Raw genomic sequence first — 16,248 nt, forward strand, 5'->3', positions numbered from 1 at the left:
GTTATCGCGGTAGCACCGGTGGTGAACTCACGTCTTGTCCGTCCACTGGGCTCCAGGTCACGCGCACGCTCTTCTTGTGCCCCGCCTCCACGGTGCCTCGCACGGGCTCCACCGTGAAGCCCTTGGCACGGGCCTCGGCGATGTCAAAAATAAACTCTCCGCCCTGACAAAGAAACCATGCTAAGAACATAATCGTACGTATTCGTGTCCATCATCATCACGGTTCATGGGCAGATAGCCTATAGGTGTCCACTGCAGATTTCGTCATTTGTTTCCACAGCAACAAGGAGGGCCTGATCAGTTGATTGATAGTTTGTCATACTTCATCATGCTGGTCAGCGTGGTTTGGGTGAATATGGGCTGCATAGACATGGGAGCATAGGAGTACAGCACAGTAATGTTTTTTTGCTGCATTGCCCACCACCCGCAATATATTTAATGAAAATGTGTCAGGGTGAGTATTCCTGCCACTTGTTATATAGAGCAACATGTAGAGGATAGAACGAGTTGGCCACCTTTCTGCTGCTAGGCTGTACAGGGCGCACGCAGCCCACGAAGAGCTCTCGAGTGACCGGGCTGAAGCCGTCGTCCGTCTGGGTGCTCCTCATCGTCAACAGGAACGGCTTCACAGCCGCCACTACATCTACGCGGGCAGCACCGACGTGGTGGTAGTGAGTACAGCGGTCCGCTCGGTATGTGAGCATCTGGCACGCCAGGGATTGTCAAATTCCAGTCCTCACGCCCCACCATGGTGCTGCACCTTATCACGCACATCAATCTCCGCTGCGAAAGAAGTTCAACATACAAGTGTTTACGCGTTACACGCACCCGACACTTGGTAAATATGAACCATGATAGGGGGCAAGGGCTTTGGTTTGACGAGCCTCACGTCACACAGAAACTTCAGATGCAGTCCCAGTTGGATGCTGCAGTGTATCGCTGCAAGTTGTAATGCATGGTACGATGACCTTGTAATAACGCCGAATAGCAGCAAGTAAAATCAAATTACAGGCCAGATTCACACACTGAAGAAATGGCCAAGTACCACCTTGGCCAAAAGCCCCATTGTTGGTGATAAATACGGAATGTTTTTGCAAATAATTGACTGAAAAGGATTTCCCAATACATGAACTGGGCTAATGAATCAAGCCTATAAATAGGTGGTCTAAGTATTGAACGAGGATAATAAAGGACTGTGGAGTGGACGTGGAAATGTCTCAGGATAGGAATGAGTCGAGGACGAGGAGGGCAGATCTCAAATGAGAGGGAAAATGCCAGGCAGAAAAATTGGGCCTTGTCTAAAATAAATGCACTCCATACCTGAGGACCCATCATCTTCCCAGACGGGCAGGGGGGCCAGGGATTCCACTGCAACGTCCAGAGGGTCTCCGCCCTCCAGATACAACATGCGCTTCACTGCACAGCCCTTCAGCTCTATCACACGAAACTCCTAGCAACAAACACGCGGGCACATTCATACATACAGCCTCGTTACACAGACTCACTGTAGTGTTTTGTCCCGTAGCGGACAGTCAAGATGTGAATCGTCACAAGAACGTGTGAATCTAGAATGGCTCATACTGCTCACAGAACAAAAGCTCTTTGCAGCGTAGTTAGTGCTACTGGGGACAACACATCTCTCTGTGCCATGTACTTTCTCAAAGATGTCTGTGATCTTGGACTTCTGTTTATGCCCAGTCCATGACTTTACTCAATAACTTTGCATTAGACGCTTCCGGTTGCATCTAATTGTTCAGTATTTATAGAAAATCTTGTCATTTCTTGCATTATATTCAGTTTTCCATGTAGATTCGAGTTCTTACACTCAAAGTTGCTATCCGTCTTATGTTCGATCGTCCCCCATGGCTGAGTGGCAGCAGTACAGCGTGAGAGGCACACCTTGCCAAAGAGGAGGAGACGGAGACGGTCGGAGTAGCGAGCGCTGGCGTGGTCTGGGCTGAAGGTGACCAGCAGTTCTGTGTCTCCGCCCACTGGGATGATGCCCTGCACTGGCTGCACGCTGAAGACACTGAGCCCACTATGGTTCTGCGTACCTGGATCGTGGGGAAGCAATGTCACAGAGCAGTTGGCACAGTCTGGAGTGAACGCTGGGTATCTCACCTGCTGTAACATTGAACTTACTAGCACGCAGAGTTAGAGACACTGAATAGCAGAGGTAAACAATGCGATGTGCATGATGTTAAACAATTTACAAAGTTAAGAGCATGTAATTACCAAGAGCTGAGGTGTATTCAGAATTAATATGCCAATTCACCTTATAAAGGCAAAGCAAGTGTCCAGAAAATGAGTGAACACCATCTAAGACACGAGTTTATATAATGTTAAAAACACAAGATAATGTGATTGGTATATTTGTTGTGACCCATAAGTGAATAGATTAGGTGCACGATCTTGATCGACGAAGGCTGTGGAGCGATGGAACTGGCTCTCGTGTAGGTCCTGGATGGATTGTTGCTGCATCGCAAGGCCTTCATCTAGCAGTGGATAAATCACGATCATGACTGATGATGATGGTTATGGTTACTGTAATGTGAGCTGGCTTTCATTTAACTCAAATCCATTTAAAAGTCGGCCAATTAAAGCCAGGCGTGAATGCTGCCGTGAACATGGTTCGTGTTCTGGGCCGGGCGTGAGTGCAAGCGAGAGCTCTTGGACTTGCCCACTGATGAGCTGCTGCTACCCCCAGAGGGAGGGAGGATTGGTAGCGAGGAATGGAGTCCGGGAGATTCGCTGTCCAGCGTCAGCAGGAATGACACTGGCACCGAGGAGTCGTTATGAAGCTGTGGAGAACGGCACAGCTTTCATCGTCGTTATACAAACCACATAGATATGTACGAATCGTACTGTACAATACTAGCTAATCACTCAGTTGTTTCAATGCTGGATTCGCCTAGTTATTTCAATGCTAAATTCTCCTGTTTGATTTGTACTAAGGGCCTCGGTGAATGTGTATGCTCTGACTTTAACGTAGCTATTTCTGCTGCAGGTACAAGCTCTATTTCTGCAGCAGGTACAAGCTAATCACTCAGCTATCTCAATGCTAAATTCTATGCTAATTCCATTGTCAAGGGGTGCCTCTGCGGATGTGTATGCCTTAACTTAGCTATTTCAATGCTAAATTCTATGCTAATTCCTTTAACAATGGGTGCCTCTGCGGGTGTGTATGCTTTAACTTTTAACATAGCTATTTCTGTGACCAGTCACAAGCTAATCATTCAGCCATTTCAATGCTAAATTATATGCTAATTCCTTTGTCAAGGCGCTTTGTTCCTCTCACACAGCTTAAAGGCCGTATCTGAACGTGGCTCTTTCACTCCAGCGCTGTCCTACCAGACAGTCTCACCCCCTTCACCTGATGAAGGCCGCTTGTGTTGTGGCCGAAACGTCGTGAGAATATTATTGTGTTATTTTATTTTATCAATTTATTATTTTATTATCATTCTCCGTGACTTTACCGAAAGAACCAAAGAAGATGTACAATACTATTCTATGCTTCACACCATATACACTTAGTTTTGGTCATGCGCAACACTGTACATACAAAAACTGACCAAAAAGATCAAACTTTGAGTGGTGTTAACCTGACCCCAGCATCCATGGTGTAATTTAAAGCACACGGACATAAACATGTAAAACTATCTAATAAACAATTTTTTTACATACTGTGGTACCCATTATGCCAAGCTACTCAGAGCGCTTATGGAGGATACTCATTAGGTTAGATGTTACTTTTATAACAAGTGTGCAGTCTACGAAAATGAATTTGTTTGAATGTGAATATCATTAAAACTTCATAAGCCATTTAAATGGCCACATTTGGAGAACCACTCATAATAGCCTGATTGTTCTTACTGAATGCTCATCATGGATTGATGGCTTTTATACTAAACTTTCAAGGAATTGCATTCGCTTAAAATAACCCAATAGACTTCTGTAGTATTGGATGATTGTGAAAGTACGGGAACAACAAGGGGCAGTGATGCGTGTGCCCTGGGTTGAGGTCGCCAACCTTGAAGCCGGCGCTAGCAGTGCTGCACGATAGCACCGGGCCCAGGCTCAGGCAAGGCTCCTCCACGGAGCAGGTGACCAGCGGGAGCTGGGCCCGCCCCACCAGCGTGAGGGTGAGCACCGCACCACCGGCCTGCACCTCCAGCCGCTCGTGGAACTGTGCGCGCGTTCACAGAAAAGACAAAGATCCCCTGTGTAGGTAGCTTTTTAACACACTGCTGGGCGAAGTGCTGTTAGTGAGCACCTATTAAGGCCGGCATGGAGGAGATGGCGAGGCCAGAACCATGGCCAGCCATCTCTGTCTCCACAGTGCTGATGTTTACAATATTGCACCAGATACTCATTTAAGGTTGAGTCGACCTAGAGGAGGCCAAGTACTATTACCGTTATACACCACTGATATTAACTGTGGCCAAGAATTGATCACACTTTGGTACGTTCGTGGCATGGCGCGCTAACTACTCCCCCACCGCTCACACCATGCAAAACATATCCACTTACATATAATGTACAAAATCTAAACCTATGTAGCCTTTTAGACGATTGAGTCATGTGCAATTATTAAGCACATGCACATTTTGGTGGCTTGTATAAAGACACAAAGGTACCTTTAAAGATGCTATATGAATCCAAATAGTATGCTGTATTGTAAAAATGTATCGTGTTGCAGAGAGCGTAGTATGGTGCTGGAGGCTCCGAGCAAGTGGTGGAGTCTTCCCTACCCACATAGCTCCGGTTGACTTCCATCAAGGTTAAACCAGCAATTGTCAACATTGCAACCAATTTCCATGTAGGTTAGTTGCAGTCGAATTAAATGGCAGATGAGTACATTTGTGGTGAAAGGGTATGTGGCCAATGTATAAAATTAGGCCAAGGGTCGAGAGGAAAGTCAGGTGTAGCTGTGCCCCCGCACCTCTGATTATCACGGTTGGCTACATACAGTGTGAAAGAAGTTCAACGTACATGCTAAGGGCCGTCTGGGGGGCTGCAGCAGAATGCCACATGGGGGCCCAATTATTCAGGAATCACAAAACACAGGCCTGTTAATGGGGGCCTCTTTTGTATGTGGCCCAGGTTAAATGACCTGTTGTGCATCCCTCCGCCCCCCACCACTCGCCTCTTGAATGCCCGTGAGTACCTGTTGCTGCTGCAGGGCGGCGAAGGCGAGCACCAGCGTGTGCGTGCAGCCGGGCGAGATGGGACGCAGGGCGTTGAGCAGCGTGAACGGCCCCAGCGGGTCCAGCAAAGAGCACGTGGGCTTGGGCACAGCTGCGTTAAGGGACCGACTCCCGTCGCCGAGCATTGTCATAAAATCACCCCTGCACCAACGGTGAGGGCTGCGGTGAAGCTCGGGGAAGGGGCCCGGCAGGGCACGTCAAATAGGACAAGGCGGGCTGTTAAATGGACCAGTTTAACGCCAGTAATTGTGTAACCACCGCTTAATGTAAGGATCCCTTTGGATTGCACCGCTGCCTTTGGTCTTGAGCAGCTGTAATTAAACAAACTCCCACACATTGCTTTATGAAAAAAAACAATCCATTGATTCTTGACTTAAAGCTTTTGTGACTGCAGGAATTAATATTCTTTGGTTCTTTCGGTAAAGTCACATAGATAGAAAATATTAAAAGGTAAAAAACCACGACGTTTTGATCGCAACACAAGCGATCGTCCTCAGGTGAACAAATACAGCTGGTGGACCGTTGAGAGAAATATAGTCTCTCACTTCTCTGAAGAGATGCCGCGACACCAAGGTAATACCGATCGCTTTATTTTTGTTTGCATTCTGACCGCAAGTATTGTGGTTAATACAGACATAATTAGCCAAGGTATTCCTAGCTCTGCGTTCTTGCATTTACTTGCCAATTCCATCTCTAGCCCCGCCTACTCCAAGCGTATATAACCTTTGGTTGCAGTGGCTCTGCATCTGGCTCGAGCAGCCCTCTCGCTATATTTCTCTCAACGGTCCGCCAGCTGTATTTGTTCACCTGAGGACGATTGCTTGTGTTGCGATAGAAACGTCGTGGTTTTTTACCTTTCATTATTTTCTATCTACGTGACTTTACCGAAAGAACCAAAGAATATCAATCCATTGATGTGAACCAGACAGAAATGTCTTCGCTATTTTGCTGTTGACTTGAACATGTGAGGAATACAATTTGGGAAGAGATGTCTTCATGTCAAGTTTACTCAACAATACATTGATTCTAAAGTGCCAGTGTGTGGTGTGAAAATGTCATGATGCTCAGTACTCAATCAATCTGCCTGCTTTGCCCCAACTCCGTTGATTTTTTTTGTCCATTCTCATTTCCCACTATCGCACTGTTAATTGTGTAATTATTCTGTGCGGGACAACACTTTAGAGCTGCAGTCACATTCAAGCACTTGATACAAATTCTAAATCCCAATAATGATGATCATAGTAATAATGTCATTTATCCAGCCATACCTGAGCGTGTCTTGAGACATATTTTTTTAGGAAAATGCTGCATTTCAATGTTTGGCCAGGTCTTTTTTAAGGCAGGGTTTGCATTGTGAGAGGCATGTGAAGTTTCCAGAGAAAACCCACGTACACACAAAAAAATAACATTTAAAAGCCCGCACATGGGTTTGCGAACCCACCTGCTATACTGCCATCTTCTAGCCACCTTGCGGCCCAGTGGCTTACGGAGTTTGGCAAGTCTATGCTATTCACCAGTTCTTACCTCCAAAGTGTTGGATTTACAGGTGTGTGCTACCATGTTTTACACGTTTAATACCAAACAACGTTTACCACAATACTGGTCACAGCTTAATACTATGTGGTTAACCTCACCAAGGAGCTTGCTGACTCGCTTTTAAGGATACCTTCAGATGCTGGTGAGAAATGTTCTCTACTGTGATACGCTTCGTCACCGTCTGACCTGCAGCAGAAGCAGCAGCAACAAGCAAACCTCACGATCATGGGGAGGGCAAGGCTATAACCTCCATCACTGTGATACTTATATAGCCCACGCAATACAACATCTACAGGAACTCTATACAATCGCATGCATGGGAGTTCTCCAAATGCTCTGGTTTCCACATTTATAAACACTCATTACTTGGCTGAAATCATTTTAATATATAGAGGAGCGCAGAGCTTGGGCAATTATTGGTGCCGGCTCAACGCCTGGTTGCCTTGCTACTTGGCTGTAGTTGAAGCAATGTTTGTACTGCCATGCAATGCCCTATTTACACGAAGGATTTTTTTTCTTTTCCAGGCATCATGTCAGAAGTACATTTAGACCAGGGGTCGGGAACCTATGGCTCGCGAGCCAGATGTGGCTCTTTTGATGATTGCATATGGCTCGCAGATAAAACAAAATATTCTCACTTGTTTTAATCCATCCATCGATTTTTCACTGCGCATGTCCTGTTCAGGGCTGCAGGAGCAATTGTCCATTATTTTAATTGGATGATACTGGCCTACGTTTGCCGTTGCTGGGTAAAACAGGTAAACGCCCCCTTTTGAATCAGTCTGAGACTGCGTCTGCTCGGTCATTAGCTCAAAGCTAACCCTTCGACGAAGAAGATGGCGAAAAGAAAAAAAGACGACGAGTATCGTACATTTCAGGACGAATGGACCGAAGAATTCGCCTTTGTGGAGAGAGCGGGTTCTGCGGTGTGTCTAATTTGCAATGACAAAATTACATCGTTGAAACGGTCGAATGTAAAGCGGCACTTCGACACGCGCCACGCTACCTTTGCATCAAAATACCCTGCGGGAGACAGCAGAAAGAAAGCGTGCCAAGAGCTTCTGAGCAGGGTGCAAGCTAGCCAGCAGCAACTCCGCGTATGGACCCGGCAAGGTGACTATAATTCGGCTAGCTTTGCTGGTTCTTTAGCAATAGTGAGGAATGGAAAACCATTCACAGATGGCGAGTATGCTAAAACGTTCATGCTGGATGTAGCCAATGAACTTTTTGATGATCTTCCGAACAAAGACAAGATAATCAAACGGATACAAGACATGCCTCTGTCGGCAAGAACTGTTCATGATCGTACCATCGTGATGGCAAACAAAGTGGAGGAAACGCAAGTGAAGGACATAAATGCAGCGCCGTTCTTTTCTCTGGCTTTGGATGAGTCAACAGACGTGAGCCATTTGTCGCAGTTCAGCGTGATTGCAAGATATGCTGTTGGTGACACACTGCGCGAAGAAAGTCTTGCTGTTCTGCCATTAAAAGGGTCCACAAGAGGTGAGGATTTATTCAAGTCTTTCATGGAGTTTGCTCAAGAAAAAAGTCTACCTATGGATAAACTTCTCTCAGTGTGTACTGATGGTGCTCCGTGTATGGTGGGGAAAAACAAAGGATTTGTGGCGCTTCTCCGTGAACATGAAAATAGACCCATCCTAAGTTTCCATTGCATTACACACCAGGAGGCACTTTGTGCTCAGATGTGTGACAGGCAGTTTGGCGAAGTGATGTCGCTGGTCATTCGTGTGATCAACTTTATTGTTGCCCGAGCCTTAAATGATCGCCAGTTTAAAACACTGCTGGATGAAGTTGTAAATAACTATCCTGGTCTGCTTTTGCACAGCAATGTGCGTTGGTTGTCAAGAGGGAAGGTGCTTAGCCGTTTTGCGGCTTGCCTGAACGAAATCCGGACTTTCCTTGAAATGAAAGGCGTCGGGCATCCTGAGCTAGCCGACACCGAGTGGCTCCTCAAGTTTTACTATCTCGTAGATCTGACTGAACATCTGAACCAGCTCAACGTGAAAATGCAAGGCATTGGAAATACAGTGTTATCCCTTCAACAAGCTGTATTTGCTTTTGAAAACAAGCTGGAGCTTTTCATCACGGATCTTGAAACAGGTCGTTTACTACATTTTGAAAAACTGAGCCAATTTAAAGATGCATGCACAGCAAGTGAGCCCATTCAAAACCTTGATCTCCACCAGCTAGCTGGCTGCACATCCAGTCTCCTACAGTCCTTCAAAGCACGCTTTGGAGAATTTCGTGAGCACACTCGTCTTTTTAAGTTCATCACCCATCCAAACGAGTGTTCACTGAACACAGCCGACCTGAATTACATCCCTGGTGTCTCCGTCAGAGATTTTGAAGCAGAAGTGGCTGACCTGAAGGCCTCAGACATGTGGGTGAATAAGTTCAAGTCACTGAATGAAGATTTGGAAAGAATCACACGACAGAAAGCGGAGTTGGCGAGCAAGCACATGTGGACAGAAATGAAAAAACTCCAACCCGAAGACCAGCTGATTCTCAAAACTTGGAACGCGCTTCCTGTCACATACCACACACTGCAGCGTGTGAGTATTGCTGTATTGACCATGTTTGGATCTACGTATGCATGTGAGCAGTCATTCTCACATCTTAAAAACATCAAGTCCAACCTACGATCACGTTTAACGGATGAAAGCCTCAACGCTTGCATGAAGCTTAACCTCACCAAGTACCAACCCGACTACAAAGACATCAGCAAATCCATGCAGCACCAGAAGTCGCATTAATGGTGAGTGTTATAACAACAGTATTTAAAAGAATAAATTCAGAGGCTTATTATACTGACATTTAGTTGAATTCACTTTTAAAATATATTATATGGCTCTCACTGAAATAAATTTCCAAATTTTTTGCTTTCATGGCTCTCTTAGTCAAAAAGGTTCCCGACCCCTGATTTAGACCTTTGACCATCCACATCTTTGGGGAAATCCTTTTATACTGCAAGTCATGAAATCGCATCACAGTTTTGGAAACAAATGTGATGTTAGGCTCACGTAGTGCTGTTGGTCAGCTTTTGGGAAATCCTCATTGACATTTTGATTTATGTCAAGTGAGGTCTTTAAAGGGCATGTACAGTTTTAAACAACTGTCGGGCATGACAGCACAAGGACTGCTGCGTTGCGACCCACAGCACCGCGAGGAGCACGAGTGGATAGCCGTGCCAGGCAGCCTCACCGATGCATACTTGCCCAAAGTCAAGGGTTGTTCGGCCGCTGTCAGAAACGCAGATGAGCGGTGGGGACACGGCTGGGCAGTGCACCTCCAGGTACAGAGTGTTGTGCACACTGAGGCGAAACGGAGGCCAGGCCACCACATAAGCACATGGGGGGAGCCACATACAAGGCAACAGCAGCAGCAAGGCGTACCTCCCATTATACCACTCCGGTGATGTCACGGCACTAACGTTTTGCGATGTGTGCGAGCGACATTGGAGCGACATCGCCAGTGTCGTGATGGTATTCCTCATCACGGCTTTAAAGTGTTTTTTTTTCTCGAGAACAAAGTTTCAAACTAGTGCGGGACAGCTCAGGACACGCAGTCTTGGTATGTATCTACCCTAGGTGTGTATCTACAATGGATATCTGGCAGAGTATTTATGTGGCATCTTCAGTGTTAGTTAACCATTGTAACATTAATAAACTATAAAATGGTATATCCATTTTCTTCACAGGTACGATCAGGCTTTACATTTTTTTGGTAATGAGAGCTACACGGCTTGGGGAGGCCTTCATCCAGCAGTTGATTGACCATGGCTAATGATCATGATGGAGAGCTATAAGTAGCTATGAAATATCAAACCTTGATACATTATTGCTATATGTGAGCCTCACAATCATCACGGTTGGCTACGTATGGTCTGAAACAATTTCAACATACACGTGCTGTTCAAGTGTGTATTACCTTGCTTTCTAAAGTAATAAGAGGTGCAGGAGTTTTGGGTAGGCCCCATTCAAACTGCAATGGGGCCTTGGCTTGTGTTTGGCACACTCGACGCGTCAGCAGCACCGACCTGCACTTGAGTTGCCCGGGCTGACTTTGAGAAAAGGCATTGCCGCTGACCACAAAGCAGGCGACTGTGTGGGTGCTGTAGCTCCCCGGAAATTCCCTGAGTAGGGAAGCACGGGCAGCCACCAGCTCGTCCTCCCTGGAATGCAAAGCCACGTGGGACGAGCCACTGCCGCATGAATCAGAATATCGGCGGTGCCCGCGTTGCGGACAGACATGCCAGAAAGGGTCAAACGTACCAGAACCACAGACCCGGGTGGGAGGCCTCTCCAGGTTATCACATTTTTTTCTGGGGGCCTGGAAGTCATTCAATTTGAGTATAAATTTAGATCACAGTGCTACATGCTTAATAACTGAAGCGTGAGGTCTGGCATTATTTGAGGTTCATTGCTGAGCAGTTAAGTTTATTTTGTTTATCTAGGTTAGACCTCAAGAGACCAGGATAGTATAATTTGCAAGAGTGGCCTTGCTAGGGTTGGTGGATCACACAAATGTTGTGAAACTCCCTTCCCGTGGGTGTCGAGGTGCCATACCCTGGGTTGCAAGAAAAAAGTGATAAGGAAAAATGTGGACAAATTGCCATCTGTTTTGCCTGTATGGGATAGTGTGTTGCCTCCTCACACGGGTAGGATTTTCTCAAGGTGCTCTGGGTTTCCTCTCACATGTAAAACACTCATTACTTGGCTGAAAAAAACTTCGTAGATATATAGAGGACCACAGAGCTTGGGCAATTGTTGGCACCAGCTCACCGCCTGATTGCTGCCTTGCCACTTGTGTGTGATTCCTCGCGCTGTGAGTTTGCGAAAACGGTGTGCTTTACAAGTTGAAATTATTCTTATTAATTGGTCTTAAGGTGGCTGGGTAGTACAGGCGGTTAAGATTATGTCAGAGCAATGATCCGGCATTGCTTATGAACCGGGTTTGAATCTGTGCACGACTGAATGTAAAAGCTACAAATATAACTAAATTTTAATAACATTGGACGATATGAAAAGATGCAGTATGATTATAATGAACCAAATCAACCCAACATGCGTGCAGACAGACGCTGAGTTGACACTCACTTGCTTAAGACAGGCTCCGCAAATGCGTTTCCATTGACAGGATCTGGTGTGGTGTGCGTTGTGTGGTTTCCCGGCTCCTTGCCACTCTGTTTCTGTCCCTCGAGTCTTTTCTTGTTGGTGAGCGGGCCCTTTTTTCCAGCAGGTTTCTGAGTAGAGCGTGTGCCATGGGATGGTGAGGAAGAATCAAGCAATGATATATTTGACAAAGTGTGTAGTTCTCGTTGCTGTATGAATCCTGATGCCGCTGGCTAAATTATTACCGATTCATCAGTTGCGTGATTCTTTCAAGAAATAAATCAAATCTCCAGAATGGGAGAAATCAATCAGTTGCAGTGAAATTTCTCCTGAATTGTGTTTAATAAACGGAAGGCGTATTCTGAAGCGAAATCTTACTGATGCTGCTGCGGGGATCGGTTGTGCCTGTGAGGAGGCAGAGAGTTCTGCGATGCTCTTGGCTTTGCGAACTGCAGACAGCCTCTCCATCTCCTCCAGCACCTGCTGCTCAGACAGCACTGGCCGGAACAGCAGTCGCACGAGCTGCTTCTGTGAGAAGACGTGGAAAAGGTAATCATTGTAGATAATGGAAAGATGCAGAGACAAGGGGATACAGCAGAGGCAAGGGAAGAGAGAAAGAGAGAGAGAGCGGCACTCATTTCTGTCTTGAGCACCAGGATGACCACGAAAAAGGCCCCCCACAAAGTGGCACTCAAAACATTGACCTCAGATTTCTGATTATGATTCAATGGTGCGGACCACAGTAAATATTAAGGGGTGTCTAAAAAGCGAGGAAACTGAGGTCCACATAGTTCTGTGGATGTACAGTACGTACACATGTACGTATATACGTACGTATGTTGAACTTCTTCCACACCGTACGTAGCCAACGGTGCTAATCGAATGTGCGGGGGAAGGACAACAAATTTTGGAATATGCTGCGGTAAAAAACGTGATTAAACTCGTAACGTGCCACTGTGGTACGACAATCTTAAACAGTAACGACAGGTACAATATCGCCACGTGAGGAAATAATCAGAATACCCAGGGAGAACAGGAGGGAGTCATTGGTCCGCACCATTGACTGAGAAATCTGTATGATCCAGACTCTGCGACTCACTTGTCCCGGCGCCACGGTGCCCACCGCGGGGGAGACGCTCAGCGGGCAGTCGGGCGGCACCACAAACTGGAAGGAGGTGGGGCCCACGGGCGCCACATCCCCCCTGCCGACGCGGGGCACGGGGTGGCTGTACTGATTGGCGCTCGTGTGGGAATTGACAACGTGCAACGACGCCACCGACGTGTCCCCGACGGCCGTAGCTCTGAAGCGCAGCAGGGAGTCGGACAGCTCCAGTGGGGGGTGCACGCCCGTGGCCACGCACCTCAGCTGGAAGTCTCTGCCACACACGAAATGTATTGGTCTACAAATTCTCTGGCCGTGAAGTATTAATTACGGACAAATGTCATGACCAGCATACAGGTAGCGAAGGTAGTCATTGTGTCGACTGCCTAAAAAGTACCTGTTCGTGCCTGACTTGCAGGTCAAGTCAAACTTATACTCTTTGGCCTTTGTGGCACTGAAGATGATGTCGATGAGCACTGTGTCCAGGGGCAGCACTGTTCCAAAGCCGTGGTTCGGCTGCACGTCCACGTACTGTGCGGGCGGGCGAGACGCTCGCGTTAACGCCGCACGAGTCGCCACGGTCCGAGGGAACTGTTGAGCACAGAGCCCTAAAAGGGATGTGCATTAAGGTGGTGCTCATCTACTCATCTGAAAATTCCAAGTCTCTCCATAGGACGACCACTGGTGACTTCCCCACAATTTTGTATTAATTTTAGGGAACGTTTAGAGATGATGAGCTGAGTCAACCCCCAATCAGGAAATTAGCTCTCAGCCTCCAATTGCGAACCGCTCGCTCTGTCACTGAGCCACCCGCCCTGCTCAGTATGACACACGTACTGTTGTGTTTTACAGACATTGAAAATAAATGCGTTGCCATCAATCCACAGCCCCTGATCTCTTCATTTCGAGCGTGTAACACAAAGGCCCAGCCCTGAAATCACTTGCTGCTGATTTTTCTGGAAAAAGGGCCTCCACTGGAGGAAGCTCTAGAGTCTCAAGCGTATTTTGGCCTCATCGTACAGGCTTGACAGATGCCTTGGAAGAGATGCATTTGGTATGAGACAGTAAATATAGTCTTTTGCTTAACAAATTCATTCTTGAACCATATGACCCCAAAATGTGACAGAGAATCAAATCGCGAACCCGACTTGTGACAAGTCATCAAATAATGTGGGGTTTATGGAGAGGAAGGTGATTTTTTTTTTAAGAGGCTGCGACTGGGCTCGTGTTGTCAGGTAAGTTACAAATTGTACCTCGGGGATTGTTACGAAGCCAAAGTCCTGCGCCAGGATGGAGTCGTTGGTGAGTTTGACTGTGGCCTTCACCGATTCAAATATGGTGCAACAGCCAAAGTCGATGACCTCCCGATCGAAGTGCAGGTCGGACGACGTGATGATGGCGTGCACCGTGAAGGGTACCGGCTTGGTCTGGGGAAACGAGATGCGGCGTTCTCAACACCGTCGGCGAACCTGGCATGCCACCGTGAGGAATTTTCCCCTTGGGTGCTGGAGAATGCTGCCTTCACAAAATCAGGAACCCCCAATAGAACGTTGTGTGATTTTATTACTATTATAGTAACGTTCGTTTATCCAGCAAAGCATCACCTGGTCTCAATACTTATGTTCATGAGGGCCCTGCCAAATTTTCACTGCAATGTCGTTATATTCTTGGTTCTTTCGGTAAAGTCATGTAGAAGGGAAACAAAATAATAAATATAAAACAATAAAATTCTCCTGACGTTTCGACTGAAACACAAGCAATCATCATCATCAGGTGTTATATTCATATTCCCATTTTGAGTCATATGCAGACACTTTTTGAACATTTAAATGTTTGGCCAATACCAGTTACGTTGTATGTCCTTGTCAGTTTTTACCTATGGGAGAAAAGCAGAGAACCCGGAGGAAACCCAGACAGAACGGGGGGGGGGACATATAAAGTCCACACAAAGGCACCTAAGTTGTAAATTTAACCCAGGCCCTGCTCACTGTGTTAGCACTGTGCCACCACCACCCTGCTGCCCACGTGTGGGCAATATTTACACGAATCGTGTCTCAGTGACCACCACAAAGAATCTATATATTAATCCAAGATCTCTCAAGAGTGTTGCATTGATTGTACCCATTGCTCTTTTTTTATTTTAACAAGACGTTTAATTTTTGATTTAAAGCTTTCGTGACTGCAGTAATTCATATTCTTAGTTTTTTCGGTAAAGTCACGTTGAAGAGAAACAACAAAATAACAAAATATATATAAAACAATAAAAAATTATCACGACGTTTCGACCATAACTCAAACGGTCATCATCAGGTGTGTCGGTTTGCATAAATTTATTTTGAAAACGGCATATTTATTTATTTATATAAAAATAACGTTTGCGTCACGCGCAACGATTGGCTGTTTGCCAGGACTAGTCCATCTATTTTTTGAAAAGAGGAGGGGGGAGACGAAATTTGTTTTTTTTTATGTATGCTGTCTGAAAGCCACTGTAAGCGTGAACAATCAATCAAGAACTGAAATGATTTATCAAATCTTTCCAATGATTGCTAAGATAGAATCCATCTTCTCGGTTGAAATTGTCTCTGTGTTTGTATATGTGGATAGCCTCATGAACGAATCTCTCATGGAAGCCAGATGGCTTACAAAGAACCTCCGTCTTGGAAAAGTCAATGGCATGTGAGCCTACTGAATTAGAACAATGATCTGCTACGGCCGAGGTGTTGGTCCTACCGTGTTTAAGGTCTGCTTTATGTTCACGAATGCGGTCCGAGATATGGCGTTTGGTTTCTCCAATGTAACTACTACCACAGAGGCAACTTAGTTTGTAGACACCAGGGTATTGTATGTCCGGAATCACATCTTTTACAGACGGAACCAGATCACGGATTTTATGTAATGTGTTGAAACGGACCTGGATCTTGTGTTTATTCAAGATTTTGGAGATCTTTTTTTGTGATCCCAGCAATGTAGGGTAAAGTGATGGTTTTGAAAGGCTCCTCAAGAGGGTTCTTCTTCATGGTTTGAGTGATAGCTTTGCGGATTGTATAGTCGGAGTAACCATTAGCCCTAAGAGCTTGGTGTACGTGCTTGAGTTCACTGCTTATGTGTTCCTGGTCGGATATGCATTGGGCTCTATGATACAGAGTCTTGATGAGAGAATTCTTCTGTGATGGATGGTGGTGGGAATCCGGTTTCAGATAAGCATCTGTATGGGTAGCTTTCCTGTAGACAGAGTGGCTCATTGAACCATCAGGTCTCTTTTTAATTAGGA

At 46.1% G+C, this 16,248-nt stretch overlaps 1 protein-coding gene across 6 annotated transcripts in view; it reads right to left on the reverse strand.

Moving 5' to 3' along the window:
* CFAP74 (cilia and flagella associated protein 74) overlaps window positions 1-16,248 on the reverse strand; it is a 39,368-nt gene that overhangs the window by 1,325 nt on the left and 21,795 nt on the right. For 4 of the 6 annotated variants that reach the window (XM_076072964.1, XM_076072966.1, XM_032968164.2 and 1 more), the window contains exons 24-38: window positions 14,231-14,404; window positions 13,375-13,508; window positions 12,975-13,251; window positions 12,254-12,403; window positions 11,861-12,006; window positions 10,801-10,935; window positions 9,966-10,075; window positions 6,874-6,929; window positions 5,168-5,287; window positions 4,031-4,186; window positions 2,681-2,819; window positions 1,900-2,054; window positions 1,321-1,450; window positions 516-643; window positions 32-163 (exon numbers count right to left, since the gene is read on the reverse strand). In XM_076072964.1, the coding sequence (XP_075929079.1) occupies window positions 32-163; window positions 516-643; window positions 1,321-1,450; window positions 1,900-2,054; window positions 2,681-2,819; window positions 4,031-4,186; window positions 5,168-5,287; window positions 6,874-6,929; window positions 9,966-10,075; window positions 10,801-10,935; window positions 11,861-12,006; window positions 12,254-12,403; window positions 12,975-13,251; window positions 13,375-13,508; window positions 14,231-14,404 (2,142 nt within the window). The other 2 variants (XM_076072965.1, XM_076072968.1) reach the window with 2 other exon arrangements.

This window comes from Petromyzon marinus, chromosome 39, assembly GCF_048934315.1.
Source record: "Petromyzon marinus isolate PM22_M1 ecotype Great Lakes invasive population chromosome 39, UKy_Petmar_22M1.pri1.0, whole genome shotgun sequence".
Classification (NCBI taxonomy): Eukaryota; Metazoa; Chordata; class Hyperoartia; order Petromyzontiformes; family Petromyzontidae; genus Petromyzon; species Petromyzon marinus.